We start from the raw sequence: 22,269 nt of genomic DNA, 5'->3' as shown, positions 1-22,269 counted from the left end.
GAGCATAATCTGAAAACCCGCTAAATTCATCATAACAGATCTAATATGATATATTTGGAATGATTTAAATTTTTGCATAATTAAAACTAATATTTTTCCTAATTTATTAAATATCTGCTGCAATGACTGAGTGTTTCACCATATTTCTGCAGTTTATGCAAGCTCCTGGAATATGCTCATGCAACATTCACGGAAAAACGGTCCGTTTACTGCATAAGTACTGTTAAATACTCATTTTTTTAACCATAGATGTACTATGGAAATTTAAATAGCTCAATAGTGTGTTGTGATGTAAAAAAGGGAACCACTGGTCTAGTACATAGTTGAGGTAGCTTTTTCTGTCAGTTTGACGTATGGATTTTATGTAGTTATAAGTTCACCATCACAGGCTTTGCCTTCTACCCCCTTAAGGGTAGAATTTATTGCACATCTTTTGAAGCATCCTTACCAAGGAATGCCGATTGGGCTATCCAGAATTTATTCTCAAGGATAGGATGTCTCCTTTGCTCCCACCCCCAATAAATGAAACATAACTCTTTGGCCTTTAGCTAAGATCAAAGTCTAGTATATGCCCGATATTACATTTGATTAGTGAAGAAATCTTTCTAGATTAAGTCAATTAAAATTTTTGTCTCAATCCGGAGTATCCCTTGTAGAGAGTTGGATATTCACAAAAAAACAAAAAAAAAACAAAAAAAACATAGGGATGCAAGTAAATAGGTACTCATTACACTTATTGAGTTTTATTTTTCATTTTGTGGAATGATAATATCCATCAATGCCCTCATATAGGGGGGGGGGTTGAGGACCTTGCAAGTATTTTGTTCTCATCCAGAGTGTACTATTTTTTGTAAAAATACATCACAACTCATTCTTACAAGGCTTTAATCTATAGACTTGAAATTTGGTGTATAGAGTATTCAGACATCTGGAAAAACTTTAATCGGTTTTCATCCAGAAAAAAGAACCACTAAGGCGACAAAATTGAAAAATTGTTACATGGGAGTGGGGGTCAGATTTTTATCAGTTTGCTGTTTCAAGAATGTGCATGCATGAATCCTTCTCATGACAGATTCCTTATGTTAATAAGTAGATTTGAAAACACTCTTTAAAAGATTGTATCAAGCTGGCCTAATGGTTATCATACTAGACTCCCCGTCTATGTCTCTAGGTTTTGATCTTAGCTAGAGTACTTTTTTTTAACTAACAATTATACATATTTTATGACTGGGTAACGCAGGGCGGCCTGCTAGTATTTAATAATTTGAAGCCTAGTTATTGCATTAAACATGTAAGATATAAGATTGATTTATTCTTATTGTTACTCTAAATTAAATATGGATCTACCCTTTTTTTTTTATCTGAACAAAACAGTACATGCTGAAGTATATGCGATTTTTTAAAATGGGCAAAAGATTTGTGTAGGCAAACAATCTGATGAAGGCTGGCTCTTACACAAAACAAGGATAAAATGGAGTCGAGAGATAGAGAAAGTATTTCTGTAATCTCTTGAAGAGACATGAGAAGTTGAGTTAAGACCAGGTGCTACTTCTCTCAGGCAGATGAACAGAAAAGAAGACTGTGTGTGCGGGGGGGGGGCAGGTGAAAATCTGAAAAAGAATGCTAAACTGCGGTAGATGTGTAAAGAATGAGGCCAACTTTTGAGGAGAAAGAAGGGAGAGAGAGAGAGAGAGAGAGAGAGAGAGGAATCCGCGGAGCAGCATCTGGGACACCCAAACAAACTTTGTGCAGAAATAATGCGTTAGCTTCCTCTGACAAGGAAATTCAGTCCACACAAAAATCAATTACAGAACCATAAACATCTACAGTTGGGCGTTTCGTGAACATGAACACAGTTATGACGCAGCCATTTGATGTGCGTTTTTAGCAGTGTCCAAACATAAACCACGACAAACTAAAGAAAATTGCATTATTTAAATAACCTAAACTCTTGAACCCAACTAAAAAAATTCATAGCAATGATTACACTTGATAAAACAATTCTCACACTCCCACCTCCGACGATGAACTAACAAAAAGAGGTCAATGACAAATCACACTATCGGAAAAAGAACCCTTTTATTTTCACGTAAAGCTAAGTTAGGATTGAGTTCTTGTAATGATTTGACTTTGGCAGCATTCACTAGTAATACACACGGACGAAAAAAAACAAAAAAACAAAAATGCTTTGGATAATCAGATTTAAAGGTAGTTCTAAAATAGGCATATTTTTCAAACCAAAGCACTTCAAGACTTCAAAATACTACTGTTTTGTTCGGAAATTAATATACTTTCAAATGAATTAATAAATATGAATGTACATTATATATTTTATGAGTTTTAAGCAAATAAAGTGATAAAAATGTGAACGTCATAAAATGGCGTTTTCGGTAAGGTTTTGTAATGACCCTCCCTGTTTTCTAAAGTCCCGTACCATGATTGTATGAAGAATTTTGTCATGAAATTTAGGAAACAATCAGAAGAGGTGTTAATCTTAATACTGTCAAGTGCCCGAAATATTTTTGACCATTTCTTTTTTTGTGTTAAAAATAAGACTTTAATATGACGAGTATCAAACATTTTGCAAAAAAATTTCATCGGACACCCACTAGTAAGTAAGTCATTCTTTTTACTATCTTTATCAATTAAAAGTATTATTCTATGTTGAATAGAACCGCGGTAATTGATAATAATTTAAAAGGACCTACCCGAGAAAAAAAATGTTTCTATTTCTCGAGTTTGGTCAAATTTAGTATTAGTAGCAGCAGCTGTAGTAGTAGTCGCCATAGCACAGTATAAACAACACGTGTTCTTTAATTTTTATTCACGAACGAATTAAGAAAAACATGAAAATATGAATAGAAATGTTCTGATATGTTTAATTAGAGCTATTTTGTTATCAGAATAACATTAGTTTAGAACTATTCGGTTTTCAGAATGTATAATAACAACAATCCCAACCAATTTGGCATTATGAATCCATTATAATTTCTCACATTTCTGGGCATATTTAAAAAACATGGTTAAAAAAACAAAATCTTTTGTAGATATATAGCTTGCATGCACTTTTATTCATTGCATTAGTTTTGAACAGCGAATTAAAACAATGTTTTACTGCGAACAGCCACAAATGTTTTTTCAAAATCAAAAGATGTATGAAAATCTTGTTTGTATTACTATACACAGATTTGATAAAGTTGTCAAAACAAATATATAACAAATAAATGTTATTAAAGGCAAGATAAGTTACTTTTCTACCTAACTGGATATGTTTGTAGTGTTTATATTTAATGTAACATGTTTATTCAGCTCAAAAAACAGTGTTTACTGATGTATTCGAAAATTTAAAATGGCGGACGACTCTCTCTTTGAAGTGACAAGTTTGGGAAAAGGAGTTAAAAATAAAAAACTAGACAAAATACTGTTAGAAACTCGCTCAATATATGTTACCATGACATAGGCGGATATATATTTGGCGGGTTTTTAACAGTATTTTTACTAGTTTTTTTATTTTTAACTCCTTTTCCCAAACTTACGGTCTCAAAGAGAGACTTGGGCGCCATTTTATATTTTCCAATACATCGGTAAACACTGTATGTTTTTCGAGCTGAATAAACATGTTACATTAAATATAAACACTAAAAACATATCCAGTTAGGTAGAAAAGTAACTTATCTTGCCTTTCATAACATTTATTTGTTATGTATTTGCTTTTTGATAACTTTTTCGAATCTATGTGTATTGTGTACAGTAATACAAACCCCGTTATTTTTTTTCTACTTATTAAACAAAAGGTATTTTTACAACCTGTTTTTATAAACGGTCTATGGAATAAACACTTTCAACCTCGAAAATAGAAATCAACAAATTTATGGAATTTTCTTCGAAATTTCGTAACGCAGTTTCTTATTAAATTAAAACTAAATATAACATTTGCTGACTTATTTACCTGTCGAATACACACACACACACATATATAATATATATATATATATATATATATATAACTTTCCGTAAGATATTTATTGGAAATTAAATTTTTGTGACACTAACCGCCCCACCCCTCTAATATTGTTTTTGTTGTTTTTGTTTCTGTCAAGACTTCAATATGTTCACAATAATTTTCCTTAGCCCTACAATTAATTCAAAGTCCGAATGGTAACCCTCGCCATATTCTCATTGCATAGAAACCCTCTTAAAACCACACGTAATCGTCTTAAAAAAAAAAAAAAAAAAAAAAAAAAAAAAAAAAAAACAAAAAGCATACAGGAGTTATCTCCCATACAAAAAAACTCGGTTAACTGCCCTAAAACGCTAGAATGACCCGTAATGGGGAATTATTTTACATTAAATACTAAAATAATTTATGTTTCATTAAAGTTTTTCATGGCATTTCATACATAATTGCCTAAAAAGGTAGAATCACATTTTGGAAGGGGGGGGGCAGCAGTGGTTAGGTGGGGTTAAACAGAAGGTGTTAATCTACAATTAATACCAAAGAAATATTGCAATATATTCATTTTTAAATGGTCCTATGTTTAGATTTTAAGTTTTTTGTACATAAAGCACATTACAATTCAACTTTGAGTTCTCCAACTTCTTTTCTGTTTATGGATACATGGCATTTTTAAGGAATTGCTGCATATTTATGCACATTTACTGCAGATTATTTGGAAACCATGAAATTTTGGAGATTTTCAGTCGCATATTCTGATTCCTTGTACAAAAATACACTTATATGGTAAATTTCATTGCTTAGTTTTGTGTTTTAACAAAGATATGACATTTTTACTGAAAAAGTAGTGTAAAAAATGTGACGAACTGCATATGGTATTAAAGAGGGGAAAATATCCAAACATGTGAGGCACAAAAATAGTCATAACTTCCTTAATTTTAATCAGATTTTTAAAATTTAAAAAGATTCTTTCTTAGCTCATCAAGCTCTTTCTATGTATACCAATATTGAAATATTTTAAGCTATTTCAATTTTTTCATGTGTATTGCTACCACCCAGCCGGCTCCTCCTATAGAACACACAGCATCCCGAATGGATGCAAATCATGCATGACAGTCTTTAGTAGCCAAGATAGATAGGAGTAGCCAATCGTGGGATCAGCGGCAAACATTGTAGACCTGTGGAGCGAAGATAGGTTTGACATCGGCTTTGATGGTGTGTAACCAGATGTTCAGATGCCCTCCCAGGCATCTTTACAAATCTTGGAAGTGATTTTTGAGCTATTGCTTTGCGGATAACCTATCCTGTACTGCAGAGTGGCCAACCAACAAAGCCCCCCCCCCCCCCAAAAAAAAAGTGCTTGGTTAAGAGGGTTAATCCTGCATCATATACAGATTTTTTTTTTTTTTTTTTTTTGTATTGGAGATAAAATGGTGATAAACTCTTCGGATTCTTGCTTTGCCATTTGAGATTAGGATTACTAATTTCTATTTCAAACTAATATTCTCATTGACTGTTATAGTCATGTCTCAACTGATGTTCAAGTGGAACTTGGGAACCAATATGTAATTTCAAACACCATATTTGAGGCACTCTGTGCTAGACAGGCGAAGACGCCAAAAACAGTGTTTTGCTAGTTGTCTCGAAAAATCCTTTCTGGCAAAAATTTACTTTCGCCAGAACTAACGTTTGCAAAATTAAAAAAACAAATCTTGAGAAAACTGAAAACAGACAAACAGGAGTGAATTACTAAGTGTAATCCCTCTTTTGTCGGGGGAATAATAATCTATATATCAAGATGATAACATAGGTGTTATTTTCTGTGTCACGCTTTGTTATGTACTTCCATTTCTTGTCATAAATAATTTTACCAAGAATTCTTCATAAGTTTTGGTTCGTTCAGCCATAATCAAAACCAAAACTTATCAAGAATTATATAATATATATATATATATATATATATATATATATATATATATATATATATATATATATATATACACACACACACACACACATTTTGTTTTCATAAGTTTTTATTTCGGTTCAAGCTAATGCACCCAAATCATGATTTTTTTTTTTTTTTTTTTTTTTTTGAAATTGCAACTTTATAATATATAAAAATCGATAGAACATTAACTCTATAATAATATATATGAAATCTGCAAGAATTAAAATATATTTAAGCATACTTTACGACCGGGCTTTGCCAGGCGTTTGTGCAAGCTTAGATAAATACTTTTGCGGTTTTAACAAAAGCTACAATAATATCAGAGCATCTCCATTGACACTGAATATCTACAGAATGCCAACATCAATATATTACATATGAAGGAGTCCCCTGGGGAATTTCCACAGGTCCCGTTAATCATATTCAATACTCGTTTTATTTAAGCAGTCAGAAAATTTATTTACATATTTAATATTTAATGTTGTTGTCATTCATGACAATGTAGCTAAAGCTGTTTGGCTCTTCTATAATCAGCATAGCTTTTGGTCATTATGCAGCAAAAGGTTGCTGACCCTTGGGCTAGACAATATACAAGTAAATATGAGGGCAGATGAGAATGCAACTAAGAAAGAATTGTTTATATGTTGAACATAAAAACTACAAGATGATGCTGGTATGTTATTGAGTTACAATAATGGTAGAGAAAAGGGAATAAGAAAACAGACTGTGTGCAGATATTGTCGTCATTGATAGTTGAATTGACCCCCCCCCCTAAAAAAACAAACAAAAAAAAAACTAAGGGCTCAATTGGTTATCAAGATACTGAAGACAAGGGGAATGCAGCTATTGTATAAAAAGTAATCTTCAAACCGGATAACACATTGAATAAAAGTTGCAACACTACTGCCATAGGGTCTCAAGTAGGTCAAATTGATAGACAAAACTCACTGCTTTTCAAAATACTAATGAGAGCAATGCATGGAGTGACGTCAATTGACCACATGATAAAAGATAAAACTTGTGTTCATCATCATCTTTGGTTTAATGTCTGTTTTACATTGTGGCAGGTATTGGACAGCTTTAAGTAATTTGTTTCCAAACTAACCCATTTCTGACCAGAACTTTATCCCTCTTTCTTTCAAATACATCCTGATCACTTTCTCTCATGCTTTCTTCTGTAGACTGACCATGTTATCTCAACTGTTCTACATCTACTAACCAGAAAACTCTTGTAGATTCTCTCAATGCCAACAATGTCTTCTGTTCTGCACACACCTCTAAAGTCATTAGATTTACCCATCTTTAAGACTCAAATTATACATCTACTGTATCATCACTCATAACACTTCTCTCCACACAACGGATATCCTCGAGTCATCATCGACCAGGTCTGATTTCCATACATTACATTGCTACACATCTTGCTCTACTAGTTAGTAACGGCAGAAAGTCTCAACTTACTTATGTCATCCATCCCTAACTTTTGCAATGACTATGGGGTTGGGGGTCCCTGATTTGTAGATGGATCCCGTTTATCAGAAGGCTGTCTTGTGGGACTGATTATTGAGAAGGTTGCGTGTTTGATTACTAGAAGGGTAGAAAGTCGTCGTTTGCAGATCGTACAGCAAAATGAAAATAATAAGGGCATGTATATTATTCCTTAATTGGAATTCATTTTTGAGATGAGCATTATATATATATTAATTTATTTTTATTTCGGACTATTATTCTCATCTTTATTAGTCGTTTTTCACAATGTTTCGGCCAACTATTCCTCTGGCCTTCGTCAGGTGGTAACCGCGACGGATAGGAACTTCGAATCTCCTAACTGCATTCTCAGCAATCACTGTCATCCGTAGTTGTTGTCGTCTCACCATGTTTTGGCTAAGTAAACCTCTGGCACGCTTTGGGTAGGATTGAAACCGCTATCTTCAGACAATGTCCATCTGGAACCGTAGAGATTCAATGTCTATCAACTGCGCTATGGGCCCCAAATGTGGTGAGACAACAACAACTACGGATGGCAGTGATTGCTGAGAATGCAGTTAGGAGATTCGAAGTTCCTATCTGTCACGGTTACCACCTGATGAAGGCCAGAGGAATAGTTGGCCGAAACGTTGTGAAAAACAACAATCAATAAAGATGAAAACAACAACTAATAAAGATGAGAATAATAGTCCGAAATAAAAATGAAAACAATAAGGCATGTGTTACGAGTACATTTAAGAAAACATTATGAAGCACGCCAAAGCAGGATTACATATTTACACATGTACAAGGAATATTTATTTACACAGAAAGGGTACGAACATTAGAGTGTTTGTATGTATATGAACTAGCATGCATGTTGTAAAATGTTTGTTGCGTGTATGTGTGTGTGATGAGAGTTCATTGAAGTATACGTTGGAAGTCCATTGTGTGTGTGTGTGTGTGTGTGTGTAAGAGTTTAAGTTATACTTAAGTATTCGATCCTATCTTTGAGAAGGAAAATGCCCTGCCGAAGCGCGTCTAAAGTTTGCGTCTGATCACATTCGAGGTTCGAATCGAAAGAGAGAGAGACATGGAAGTAGAAAATGCTACCTGTTGGGTGAACGGAAATTACAAGGGCAGGTAACTGGTGTTATTTAAAGGTGTATGCGTGGGTGCGATTTGGATAAACGCATGTTAGATTTTAAAGGCATGTGCCCAAACACAAAAAGATTCAACAGCATATGTTAACGAAACGTTTCGAATGAACAATGAAAGGGTGCAGATTTCAAATCAAAGGGAATGGAAGTTTTGTTGCTTTACGGCAAAGGAAAAAAGCATAAATATTCTTAGAATACACATTTAGCCATTTCAAGATTGTGTGCAATAAAGTGATCGACAGACGTACCAAAACAGAGATTAATATTTTTTTTACAAAGGAATCGCTACTTATCAAGGCCCAGAGGCCACTCGAGGATAAGGGTTAAAGAGTGTACATTGGTCCAGAGGACAATATCATAATAATCGTTAGAAGTGTAAATTTGGTAAATTGGATTACTTAAGGGGAACAGCTCATCAAGAACTTGTTTACATTGGACTTGAAGACGGCCATATTGTAGTCAGCTGTGTGTGAACACATCTAAGAAACTATTTACCAATTTCATTCAATCAGTGCATTTAGCAATGAAATTTGTTATTTCCAACTTAAGTGTAATAGACCATCCAACAGCTGGAGTATTTTATAGTAAATAATTATTGATTGGAAAAAACAAAAAACGAATACTGGAAACAGCTGTAAGTTATTTACAAAATGATACATTGACAATACTTCTAACATTAAACACTTATACTCTTACTTACACTCACTGTCAAGCACTATTATACGATAGGTGTTCCAAATGTGATACCTTCTATTTTTTTTTTTTTTTTAATTCTGCCGAAAGGAATCAGAGATGATTGCATTGTTATGATGACTGAACTTATGGTTTCATAACCTGAAAGTTCCAGCTGTTGTAGATATTGATAGTGTGAGACTAAGAAAGCAACTGCTCTAAGATGAAAAATATTTAACCGATCAACATTCACTGGTGCCTGTTGAACGTTTATGAAACCAATGCAGTTGATTTCTATGAAGTAAGGAGAGGAGTTCAAATTTTTTTTTTTTAATATAATTTTCTTCCTTTGAAGATTGTAATGCTGGGTATGGGGCAGCCAAATCAGCTGCCAACATTGCCCTGATTTTTATTGAAACCAACCGAGAGCTCTTTTTAGTATCTCTGTTGTTCCCTTAAGTGCAATTGCCTGGATCTCTTTTGCACTTGGTTCACAAGGAATATTAGTTAGGTAGGACTTCAGGTTCTTCTTCATAAGCCCTGTAGCACCTATAATACCTGGTATCTCTCTAAGATTCCAGTTTCTTTTCATATCATACATGAGACCTTTATATTTGGTCTGTTTCTCCCCTTCAGCTCTGTTCAGACCGCCATCATTAGGAACACTCACTTCAACCAAGGTTGCAACTCTGACTTATTCCATATAACTATGTCAGGTTTCACAGCAACATTTTCAAGGTAGGTAGCTGTAGAGATTACATGGCTGTAATGTATGGTATATAAGTTATTTCCAACTGTTCTTTCAGGTTGATGTTCCTAGGATTTGCTGCTACATTGGATGTTTAATTTTTTTTAACAGATGGTCCAGTGGATGTACTTACATACTCTATCACGTCTCGTAGTGCAGTAGTCTTCCCCTAAAAGAACCTTGCAACTTGATACTAGATGACTCACACTTTCCAATTCCGTGTGGCAGAATCTACATTTGTTGTCATTAGAGAGACCTGCCATCTTCTTGAATGCATTAGTCATCAATCCCTGGTCTTGAGCAGCCATTATAACTTTAATGGCAGCAGATGTGAGTGACAAGCGTGCTCTGGACTTATGATGAGACATCAAAAGAGGCTGGCAAAAGTGCATTGAGTATGGTGGTAATTATGCAGAAAAAGAAATTCTTGAGCACAAAAGGTTGCACATTTTAATAGTACTACTCACAGCTTTGTAGGTCTTCAACTTAAAAAAAAACAAAAAAACAAACAAACATAGGAGGCATTACTTTTGGAACAACCCCCACACAATTTGTATTCTTTGAACGACTGTTCTTATCTTGAATGTTATTTTTTATGCTTTCGATGTAAGCCCTGTATCTTGTTGAATTCTGTATCTGCATAGAATTTCTAATGGAACCCATTATTTAATCCAAGGGGGTAGCACGCTCTTGTTCTGTCAGCTATGATTAGATAGAAGTGCTAATTTGCAACTGTATTTTTGAGTGTCACCTGTACTTGAACCTTCATTTGTCGCTACAAAACTTCACCGAAAACGCCGTTTTATAATGTTAACATTTTTGTCACTTTTTTTGCTTAAAATTCTAAAAATATATAATGTACATTGTTATTAATTCATTTGAAAATATATTAATTTCCGAACAAAACAGTGGTATTTTGAGGACTTAAAGTGCTTTGGTTTGTAAAATATGACTATTTTAGCAGAAGCCCCTTGAAATCTATGATTATTCAAAGCATTTTATTATCGTCCATGTGTACTGCGTACTGCTAGACTAAGAAAGCAACCACTGTCAGATGTGCATCAGAATATGCATCATTGAATTTCTCCATGCAGAAAAAAAAAAAATTGAACTGAGCAACATTCAATGAGTGGGGTTATTCATTTGTCAATGTATTGCCTTTTTCTTACACACACACACTAAGAATTACTTGCCCTACAGGCAGCAATTAACCAAACTAATCTTTAAAGAAAAAAGAAAAATTTCATTCCATAATTTGGTCATCTGGAGAGAGAAAAAAACGATTGTCATGCTGTTTTTATATATATATATATATATATATATATATATATATATATATATATATATATATACACACACACACACACACACATACATATATATATATATATACACACACACTAGAAAAACTATCAATTTATGTTAGTTGGTTGTTTCATGACATACCAACCCTTTTTGGGTTATTTAATGTCAAATCCAGTGATTTTGAAGAAAAAAGTTTTTCTCATGTTTTAAATTTTTTTAAGTCTTCAAGTTCATGGTACTTGGTTTAGTTGTCTTGCCTTTTTTAAATCAAAATCTTTTTTGTTTATGTTGAATATAACCATTTACAAAGAAAAAAAAAATTGGGGATTCACAGTATTTATGTCTTCAAATATTTATTCATAGGGTTTAGTCGAGTTGTTTTGGAGAAGTTATTTGTTTTGTTTGTTTGCTTGCTTGCTTAATGAGATGTTTAACCAGAATATTAAATCCCAATTTATTTAAGGCTAAAAAAAAAAAACAAAAAACAAAAAAAAAAACACACTAACTTTTCTTATATTTTGAGAACAGTCTTGTTACTCTCAAAAAGGAGAATTTTGTCAAAGCAGTTGTTTTTGGAGATATTCTTCATATTGTTAGATTTTAAATATTGTTTACTAGCGGTATCAAGACTACATTCAACAAAAAGATGTTTGACAGTGCAAGTTTTCTGACAGAATGAATATTGTGGTTGCTGCTCTTATTTAAGTATGAAGAAGTGCACGAGTATGGCCAATATGTATCCTAGATATGATTACTTGTTCGTTTCTTGATTTTCTAGTTGCTCTTCATTCTTCCAGTATGGGTTTGATTTGATATAGTTTGTCATTTGTTTTGTTATTCCATTGTTGCTGCCATTTTGCATAAAATATTTAATTGATTTTATGTTAAAAATTAGTGTATAGAATGTTAATTGTATTGGAGGTTCTAGTTTAGTATCAATTTGTGATTTTTGGTATATGACATCTTCATTCTGTGATGGGTACACAAAGATTTTTCTGCAATTTAGCTTTTTAAAAATAGATTCAACTCTAAATAAACACTGAATAATGTACCACAGTTTATTCATTCTAATTAAGATCAGTTTGAATAGCATTTTCAAGATAAAATTATGCGGCACCATGATTTTGGTGAATGGTTTCTATATTGTCGTATTTTGGGTGAAGCTAACAAAACCTTTTGGACTACCCAGCTTAACATAACTTGTGAGACTTAAGGTTAATGCCCACCATTTCACCTATGTATCTGTATTAATGCATCCACCACCACCTCCCTTAATCTAGGTGGGGAATTGGGCAGCAAGATGTTTGTTCACATTACATTTAAATTTCTATATGCTTGTACGGTCAGCAAAACAAAGCTGGAAAAAAAGTAGTAAAAACAAGAGGAAACATTTGTATTATTTGGATTCTTTAGGCTACTGTTCTCATCTTGTGTCATTTTCACATTTCGGTCGATGTAACTACTGACCTTCAAGGACCTGTGGCGCAGTGGTTAAGAGTACTTGGAAAAATCAATTATAAAAGTGAAGATTCAATTCTCAGTGTAGGCGACGGAAAAATACAATTGCTAATTACTTAGGACCTCTATCCAGTCATGGCTGATGGAACGAGAGCATGCTACTCCCATGAAGTAAATAAAGGGTTCGGTTTGAAATTCTGTCCAAATTCAGAGTGACAAGATACACCTGAAAAAAGTTAGAGGTTATCTTGACCGAAATTGTAAAAAAATCACTCAAAATGAGAACAGTAGTCCTAAGCAACAAATATGAATAACCAATCCTTATCTCAAAAATTCAGAAACGTAAGAGGAAACATTAAAAATCAACAGTTTTTGTTTATCTTGCTAAGTTTCTCACTGCTTGTTTTATTAGGTCATTTGTGTGTGACCTAATTCCAAATGGATTATTTTGCTAAACCTGGTACACATGAACTAATCAATAACAATAGATACAAATATCTTCTGAAAACAAGTCGATGCGTAACTATTAAAATCTCTACTTTTGTTTATAAATAACTAGCCTGGGTGCCCGGCGTTGCCTGGGTGTGTGTTAAGCAAAAAGAAAAAGAAAAAAAAAAAGTGGTAGTAGGCAGGTAGGCAGACTCGAACCCGTGACGCAAAGGTGGAAAAGAAAATCTGACGTATTACCGCTACTCCATGACGCGACTAAAAGTTTGGAACGTTAAAATTAGGCAAAGTCAATCCAACAGATACAATGACTTGCAAAAATTGCTCACAAAAAAACCCTCCTTGTAGAAAACGGCTCAGTTGAGGGTGAAGGAATTAATGTTTTCGGCCAATTTTTCGATATTTGTCATCCGAGATGTCAAGCTTCAAAATGATACCAATCTTGTGAAAATCCATCGCCTCAGTCGAAAGTTTTAGGCAGACATACATTTAAACAGACAGGTGAGATTTATATTATAGATAAAAAAAAAAAAAAAAATTAAAATAAAGTTTGATTTCTGTTTTAGGTCATATTGAAATTGAGGTTATTTGATGCCAAAATACAGATATAGGAAATAATTTATTGTTGAAGGTATTTTTCTTCCACAGTGAAAAATGAGACAAGGACGGAAAGTGGGATTAAAAAGTCAGCGCCTTCAAGGAGTAACACCGACCTGCAAAAGATTTCCCGGTAGAAATGCCTCAAACGATTGAACCAACCCCTTTTCAAAGAGAGAAGACAAAGCCTGGGAGGATCAGTTATGTATTTTTATCTCTCTTGCATAGACAGATGTGACACTAGAGATAGAAAGTAGGATTGAAGTACCTGTGCTACAGAGAAGCACTCTGGCTTGCACAAGATAGCTGAGTAGTCTTGTCAGTATTCCTCAGTAGAGACGCCTCAGGTGATTAACAAACTAACACCTTCTCAAAGAGAGATAACAAAGCCTGGAGGGTGGACCTCCTAAAACTGTACAGGACCAACAACATACCAAAATCAACAGGGAAAAGACCGTAGATTTTTGATTTTGATACAGAAGGGAAAAAAATCTCTGGCAGGTTGAATGCAAGTTGGTTTTTTTTTTTTTTTTTTTTTTTTTTTAAACCAGAATTGGGAGAAGGGATTGACATCTCAGCTTCATAACTTTCCCAAAATATGTAAATGACCACAATTAATAATAGCCATTGGTCATAGAAATGCTTTGGATCAGCACAAATCCATTTTTTATTTGGAATTGAATATACCTCGTCTTGGACCAATAAGTAATAATCTATACAATATATTTGAAGAGTTTTAAGCAATGAAAGTGATAAAAACATTTTTTTTTTAACATAGGAGTCACCACTTATAAAGGCACAGAGGCCACTCAAGGATAAGGGTTAAAGAGGGCACAGTAGTCAATGAGACAATATGATAGTAATCATTAGTAGTGTAAATTTTGTAAATTGGATTATTTAAGGGGAACGACTCATCAAGAACTTGTTTACCTTGGACTTTAAGACGACCATATTGTAGTCGGCTGGAAAGCAGGCAAATAGGAGGCAGTTCCACAGGTGTGCAGTTCTAAGAAAGAAACTTTGTTCATGGAATCTACAAGTTTACAAGACATTTTCGGAACTAATGATGAATATATGCATTTTTTGAATATTACTACTTGAAGGAATTTCATGATGAAATTCCTCAAATGGTTAACCATAATCCTGGTAGGGGTACTTAACATAGGGGTTTTGAATTTTTGAGATAAGGATTGATTATTTGTATCATTCAGATTATTGTTCTCATCTTGAGTGTTATTTTCAATGTTTCGGTTGATATAATCACTGACATTCTTCACGGACTTCAATTGTAAAAGTCACTCTTTTGGAGGTTGAAGGTTCAATCTTCAGTGCGTGTGACACTAAAAATACAATATTTCTACCCAGTCATAGCATGTTAGCCCTGTAGATTAAAGGGTTCCATTCCAAATTCTGTACAGATTATTCAAGTATCAAAGAAGCAACCAGAAAAGCAAATTCAACAAGTACACTGCAGCAGGAGGAGATTACTTCAAAAGGGACTAGAGTTTCATATATGTACTATCAATAAAAGGACCCATATGAAAATAGTCTGGAAACTTACTGAAGGTACCTTGTACCGATACATTAGTTGAACAACTTCAAACAGAAAAACAAATTCTTTCTTTTGAAAAGGCTCTCAATGGTTTTAATGCAAATAGCTTCTATAACACTGCAGAAAGAAAATGTCACAGCAATTTGTCAAATTAAAAACAGATACGCATTTTCAACATTTTCCAAGAATCTTAACTAGACAACTTAAAAAAACAAATGAACAAACCTTTGACAAATATAGTTATAAAATTATCAAGACGGCTTCATCTAATTTACAAGATTTTCCAAGATTCTTTCCAATATACACTTGTATTATGTTACTGACATAGATGCCAACTTGAAGAATGCCACACTACTGAAATGTGCAGATAACATTAAGCTGTAACTTTAAATAAATAAAAGACTGATCCTGATTTCTATAAATCTTTCCTGCAGTTAGACCAAGAGGCATTGAAGCAATTGTTCACAGAATAGCAATTGAAATTAACCATGGGCAAAATGCACCACCATGCATTTTACTAATACTAAGTTTTGTAAATGTAGCCTGAGAATTACTGTCAGCAGAGACTTGTGTTGAACTAAACAAATATCTAAAATTATCAAGACAGCCGAGGGTATCTTGACATCACTAAACAAATCCTTTGCGAGTCTCTTTCAAACAATCTATTCAAAAGGGTATATACAGCTACGTGACCACATTTAGAATTCACAACTTGGAACTCCTATTGGACTCAGAAAATTGAAGGTCTAGAAGCGGTTCAGAGAAAATAGCCATTATCAGACATTTGCCATATTCTGAACAGTTTGCTTCCATTGGCTTTGATTCATTGAGGATCCAATGTTCAACAACTGATCTCGTAAACACTCATGAAATTAGTAATCATCTTGCAAACACCCCAGAACAGCTTTTTAATCTCCATTTTGTTTTTATTAAATTAATTTATTACTACTGAGTAACTTCTTAAGCTCCAAAAGCCATTTGAGGATATGGTCAGGGTATGTACAGATTTATGTCGATTTTCAATGACTTTACCAAATTTTTCAAGGCTTTCTCCAGACAAAATTGAAGTTTTCAAAACAAAATTTGGGTGTTTTACAATCCACAGCGATTCAAAAAAAGTGGTAAGAAAAAAAAAATAAAATAAAAATAAATGTTACCATAGGCAATAAAAGTTACTTCGCAATCTACCTGCATCATTTTTTTTTTTTTTTTTTTTTTTTTTTTTTTTAAAGTAGTTTTAAATGTCTTTGATTTAATCTCAAATATTAACTCTTTAGGGCTATTGTCTTGTCCATTTTTTTCGGTCTGTTCAGTCTCATTTTAGGTTATCACAATTTTTTTTTTTTTTTTTTGGTTGGGGGAGGAATTCGCCATTGGAGAGCCAGGTCTGCAGAAAGAAAGTTTTTTTTAAGGATGAGGGAGGGATTTTTTAAAAAAATTTATGGTCCACCCCCTCCTCCCCAATGAAATTATAAAAGAAAGCAAAAATGGAGGGAGATTTATTTCGACTTTATTTTTAATATTTTGACAAATTTTTACTGGCCATAAAGAATACAATTTTCAAAGCCTTTCAAAACATTTTCCATATTTTCAAAGATTTTTCAAGATAATAGAAATAAGGCCTTTTCAAGGCAAAAGTCATAATTCAAGGACTTTTCAAGTCTGTGTGAACGCTGAAAGTGATGGGTGAAACTGGACAAAATTTAATAATTTAAGACGGCGTCTTGACAAGAGTTTAACATTATTGGATGTAAAAACGACCATGTTATAGCTGCTCTGCGATTTGGTATTTAACAGAGGGATAATTACCGGAAAGAAATCAAAGTGTACCCGAGATCTGTATATGATCACGTGAACATTTTGTAATTTTTTATTTATTTTTTTTTATTTTTAATGAAAATTCTGATATTTATTGGAAAAGTTGTTGGATGAAAATTTTGAATTAAAATATACATTATATATAAGGTTGTATTCATCAGAATTATAAAAACTAAAATGTTTCAGTGAAAGCACCCTCCCTCCAACAAGCAGATGAAAGACAGAGGTATCTACCATGTATACACATAAATGCATATCTGAATTAATATGTACCTGACGGTGATCCAGGTGCTGATTGGCTTACACGTAACTCTGAAGTGCTGCGATTGGTTGCTTGGTGCTGATTGTTGTTGTTGTTGTTGGGGGTGGTCGTCGTTATGCTGTTGTTACTGACAATTGAAGTACTGACGACTTCTGTTTCTGGGGCTGCCTCTGGAATAGGACTACTATCCCGAGACAAGCAGTCGGGCGTAAATATTCCACCAACATGACTCGGAGAAGCTGGGGCAGACCTGAAAAGAGGAACAAAATTAAGTTTTATTAGCAGCAAAGTAGCAACAGGTCAAGTAAAATTAACAGACCATGTTAGAATAAGTGATCCGTGTAATTAAATGGAAAATATTACAATTGTAGAGGTACACACAAAACATTCAGTTGGTGTGAGCATGGTAGGTCTAGAAAGAATGGCAAAAGAGTGCAGAAAAATGGTAAACCTCCAAGAAGACGGTGTGATAAAGTATGTTCTTGGATTTCCACCTCAGTCAACTGAATACAGCATGAACATGCATTGTGATGCACGTTATGTTCAACAATTGTGCATAGACTAACTGAAGCAACTCATCCAAGGTTGGTTGAACTGGCTTCACTTGAAGCAAGTTTCATGGGCTCTCCTAATCACTTGTATATCCCAATTAGGGGAGAGGACGTTAGGTTTTTGCAGTTCTTTAGACATAGAACTCACTTCTAACCAATGACAAATTTTGGAACATATGCTAAGCATAAGGGTGGATAATGTGGGCTTTATTTAGTTTAGTTTTATGGAAACGAAGCAAAAGAGGGTGGAAGGTGCTCATAAAAATTCAGATATCTCAGATATTTGTGAAATTTTAAAAGTAAACATTTATTAATATTCACCAAATTTCAGTTTCTTCTAAGTATTTTAAAGTGTTTTCTTGGGGGGGGGCATAATATGGGAACACTCTTTCATATGCATGTTACAAAAAAAAAGGTTCATGCTGAGAAAGCAGACCACTTAAGATCCTACAGAAGTTATGTCTATTTCAGATAACAGACACTCTGACAAGGCAGTTTCTAAATCCATAGATAAATTCTAAAGTGGTCTCAGTGTGGTCCAATTGATATATACATATATTGAAAGACAGACAGGGATAGATTTTGGTTTCTGTCAGTCTCAGAAACAGATGGTCCATTGAGTCCAATTTGACAGGGCTGTCATTTTGTGTTCAAAAGGACTGTTCTGGTTGCAAGATGTCACTTGTGTGGGAATGGAAATTCCCAGACTAACTCGATTGTCACCCTTTAACTCTGATAACTAAAGAGTGACACAGCCACATGACTTCCTGTCTCTCATATTTCTCCCTCTTTTCCGCTGAATCCTCGAGCAGTCAACATGTAATGAAGAGTCGCTCCTGATGGGGGCATCGGCCACTAACATTGCTTCTGACTAGCCCGTCAGTCTCTCGCAGCTATCAATCGCAAGTAACAAACTCTTATTCTTTCTATCTATATTCTTAATATTTCTCATGTAAATAAATCTGCATTCTTTCGCTGATATATGTTGTATGTTTTCGTCGTCATTATGCAACCTTTTGCTTTTAAATCCTACCATCCAATACATTCACCATACACATGGGGACGGGATTGTCTATTACACAAGCAGACCATCGTGTTCCCCCTCTATACGTGTCCAAAAATCAAGTATCATTTTATCACAAAAAAATACATTGTTTTAAGACAGAGTTGTAATTTTCTTTTGAAACAAAAATTTCCTTGTTACAGTACTAACAGACTACATGACTGACATGGCCAGCATCAAAATCAAGCATCGAATTGAGATGGTGACAAGGAGTATATCTTATATCGTTATCTATTATTCTTGCAGAAGCCATTTTTGATTATGGTATAAATAACATATACATTAATGATTAATTCCCTATTTCTTTTCTAATTTTTAACTATTTTAGTAATTCCATAATTACTATCTCTTAAGCCCCCTCCCCAAATCTTGTGATTCAACATTTAAGAGTATAGCAATAACAATTTACTTCCGACAAAATTACATCACCATATATTTTTCAATAGAGTTAATTTTGTACCTTTGATTAAGTGAATATCTAGTTTTTGTATTTTAACAAATTTCTAATGATTGTATAGCAATGGATATTTTATAAAGTAAATGACTTGAGAAAAAGTCTGAAAGTGTAGGTTCTATTAAGAAAAAGAAGTATGCATTCTTAATTTACCTAAGCAAATGTTCAGAGATGCCGCCATGTGTGGTAGCTGTTTACTGATTTCTATATTCTGCTCTATTCTTGAATGTAGTAATAGGAAGACTGATGTGATTTAGTGTTTAAATCTAAGTAGAGATTTTGGTGCTTCTACACTATTAGGACAAAATTTTGGAAATCGTAATACTGAATTTCATATGAAAAGAATAGTATCTATGTATTCCTCGTATTTTTAAAATAATTATATCCAAAAATTACAAAAAGGTATAAATTTATTAAAGAAAATGATAGAATTTGATGAAAATGATTGTAAGACACAGGAGAGTTTAAAAAGGAGGTAATTTTCCGCTTTGATTTAAAGATGGCAGCAATTTTTCATCTGCTAACATGATTAAAAAAAAAAAAAAAAAAAAAAAAAATTTTTTTCAATAATATTCAAGTAATTCCAACTGCATAATTTGGAAGCTACCATTGTAATTTATTAGAATTGAAAAAAAAAAATCAGTTGAAACCATTATTTTTTATCTGGAAACTCCATTTATCGACTACAAAATCTCGTCCCAATTCTGTAGAAGGGCCGAGATTTTGTTTTGCTGACAAATATGAGAATAGAAAAAAATTAACCATAAAACTAAAGTAATCAGAAGTTTAGTGATACAGATGTATAAATTATAAGATTTTTAGGAATGCAACAATGTTATATTCTGGAATAACCAATGCTTATTTAATTAGTACTTCAGCAAAAAAAAAAAAAACACTGAAACTGGTGGTGGGAAAGTAAAAAATAAAGTGCAAATGAAAATGGAAAGCAACCTTCTTTAAAGTTGTTTTTGAGAGTCAGGTAATCCAGAGAAAATAAATTTCAAACTAGAAAAGTACATATTTTTTTGAAAACATGCATGAGAGTTTATGATAACAGAATAGCAAATGAAGGGTTTGATTATATTGCTATCATGACTTACAGTAGACGGGAAAAATGTACTTCATATTTAAATGCATGTGAAAGACTTTCCATCTAAGTATATTCACATCACAACAATCTGTGCTTATTTAATTCTATGATACACAATAGACTTTTGAAATAGTGTATATATAATAAATTGCATATACCCTCAAACACATTTGGGTCTTTTTTAATTTGCATATTTTATAAACAGTTTCTAATTAATATTCTGTAATGTACATGTGCAATTATCATATTTTCTTATATGAAATCATTGTTTCAGTCTTGAAAGACAAAGGATACACCCTGTAAGGATAGCTGCGCGTGTAATTGTGAGGCAAGGGATACATTGTTTTTATCTAATGGTGGCTGAAACCTGTAATGTTATCATCAATTAAGAAAAATTTAATGTTTGAAATATTTGTTATCAAAAGGCACAGAAATTTTAATGAATATTAGCAAACTCATGACAAAAAAAAAAAAAAAAGACTAAGTGCTATCATCAGTTTCAATAGGAAAACAATCGCTAATATTTTACATGCGAGGTGCGTGAGTATTTACAAACTCTAGCTATAACTGTATCAATATTTTGGAAAAAACACTTCCAACCAATGAAGATGTATTTGAATCAAACAGAAAAGAACAAAAGATTTTGCAGTGCATGTTTAGAATTAAATTTATTTATAAAAGTATATATATAAATAAATTACAGAAAACGTGTTTGTATTACTGTACACAGATTCGAAAAAGTTGTCGAAAAACATATATAACAAATAAATGTTATTAAAGGCAAAATAAGTTACTTTTGTACCTAACTGGATATGTGTTTAGTGTTTTTATTTGATGTAACATGTTTATTTAGCTCGAAAAACATACAGTGTTTATCGATGTAGTGGAAAATTGCATATGGCGCACGACTTTCTTTGACATGGTAAGTTTGGGAAAAGGAGTTAAAAATAAAAAACTAAATAAAATACTGTTAGAAACTTTCAATATATGTTACCATGACATAGGCTGACATATATTCCATGGGTTTTTAACAGTATTTTGTCTAGTTTTTTTTATTTTTTAACTCTTTTTCCAAAACTTACCACAGAGAGAGTCAAGCGCCATTTTAAATTTTAAAATGCATCGATAAACAAGCTGAATAAACATCTTACATTTAATATAAACACAAAAAAACTTATCCAGTTAGGTAGAAAAGTAATTTATCTTGCCTTTGATAAAATTTATTTGTTTTTGGACAACTTTTTTGAATGTGTACAGTAATACAAACCCCAGAAAACTATTATATACATACCTATTATGGAATGAACTCATATTCCTAAAATCACATAAATTGATCAAGCACTATTTTTTTTTTTTTATATAGAAAATCATTTTTTAAATGATTTTTAGTGATTTTAATCAGAAATTATAGACATTAAAGCTGATTTTGATCTTGATAGTTATAGTTGAGTTGTCCCCCCCTCCATTAAACGGGGCGGATAAAAACATAACATCTCATTTTGTAATAAAATTTGATTTTCTTAGTTAAAACACACAAAGAAAACAAAAAACAAACAAAAAAATTGCCTAACTCATGATTTTTGGAATATGACATCTTTGTTCTGTGATGAGTACGTACAAAGATTTAAGAGTTTACTGTATATATATTTTTTAAAAATAAAAATAATGCACCAAAATAAGCACTGCTTTTCCAATATTTAAATTGTACAGTAGAACCCC

The 22,269-nt window shown here is 33.0% G+C and overlaps 1 protein-coding gene across 5 annotated transcripts in view; it reads right to left on the bottom strand.

Moving 5' to 3' along the window:
- The window catches only part of LOC145258198 (forkhead box protein K1-like), a 173,211-nt gene that overhangs the window by 32,626 nt on the left and 118,316 nt on the right, over window positions 1-22,269 (bottom strand). For all 5 annotated transcript variants that reach the window (XM_080116092.1, XM_080116091.1, XM_080116093.1 and 2 more), the window contains exon 5: window positions 17,404-17,642. In XM_080116092.1, coding sequence (XP_079972218.1) covers window positions 17,404-17,642 — 239 coding nt within the window. The remainder of the gene's footprint in view (window positions 1-17,403; window positions 17,643-22,269) is intronic.

This window comes from Euprymna scolopes, chromosome 33 (assembly GCF_053919585.1).
Source record: "Euprymna scolopes isolate OS-2025 chromosome 33, ASM5391958v1, whole genome shotgun sequence".
Taxonomy (NCBI): Eukaryota; Metazoa; Mollusca; class Cephalopoda; order Sepiida; family Sepiolidae; genus Euprymna; species Euprymna scolopes.
The sequence above is the reverse complement of the archived record's forward strand: the minus strand, read 5'-3'. Positions and strand labels throughout refer to the sequence as shown.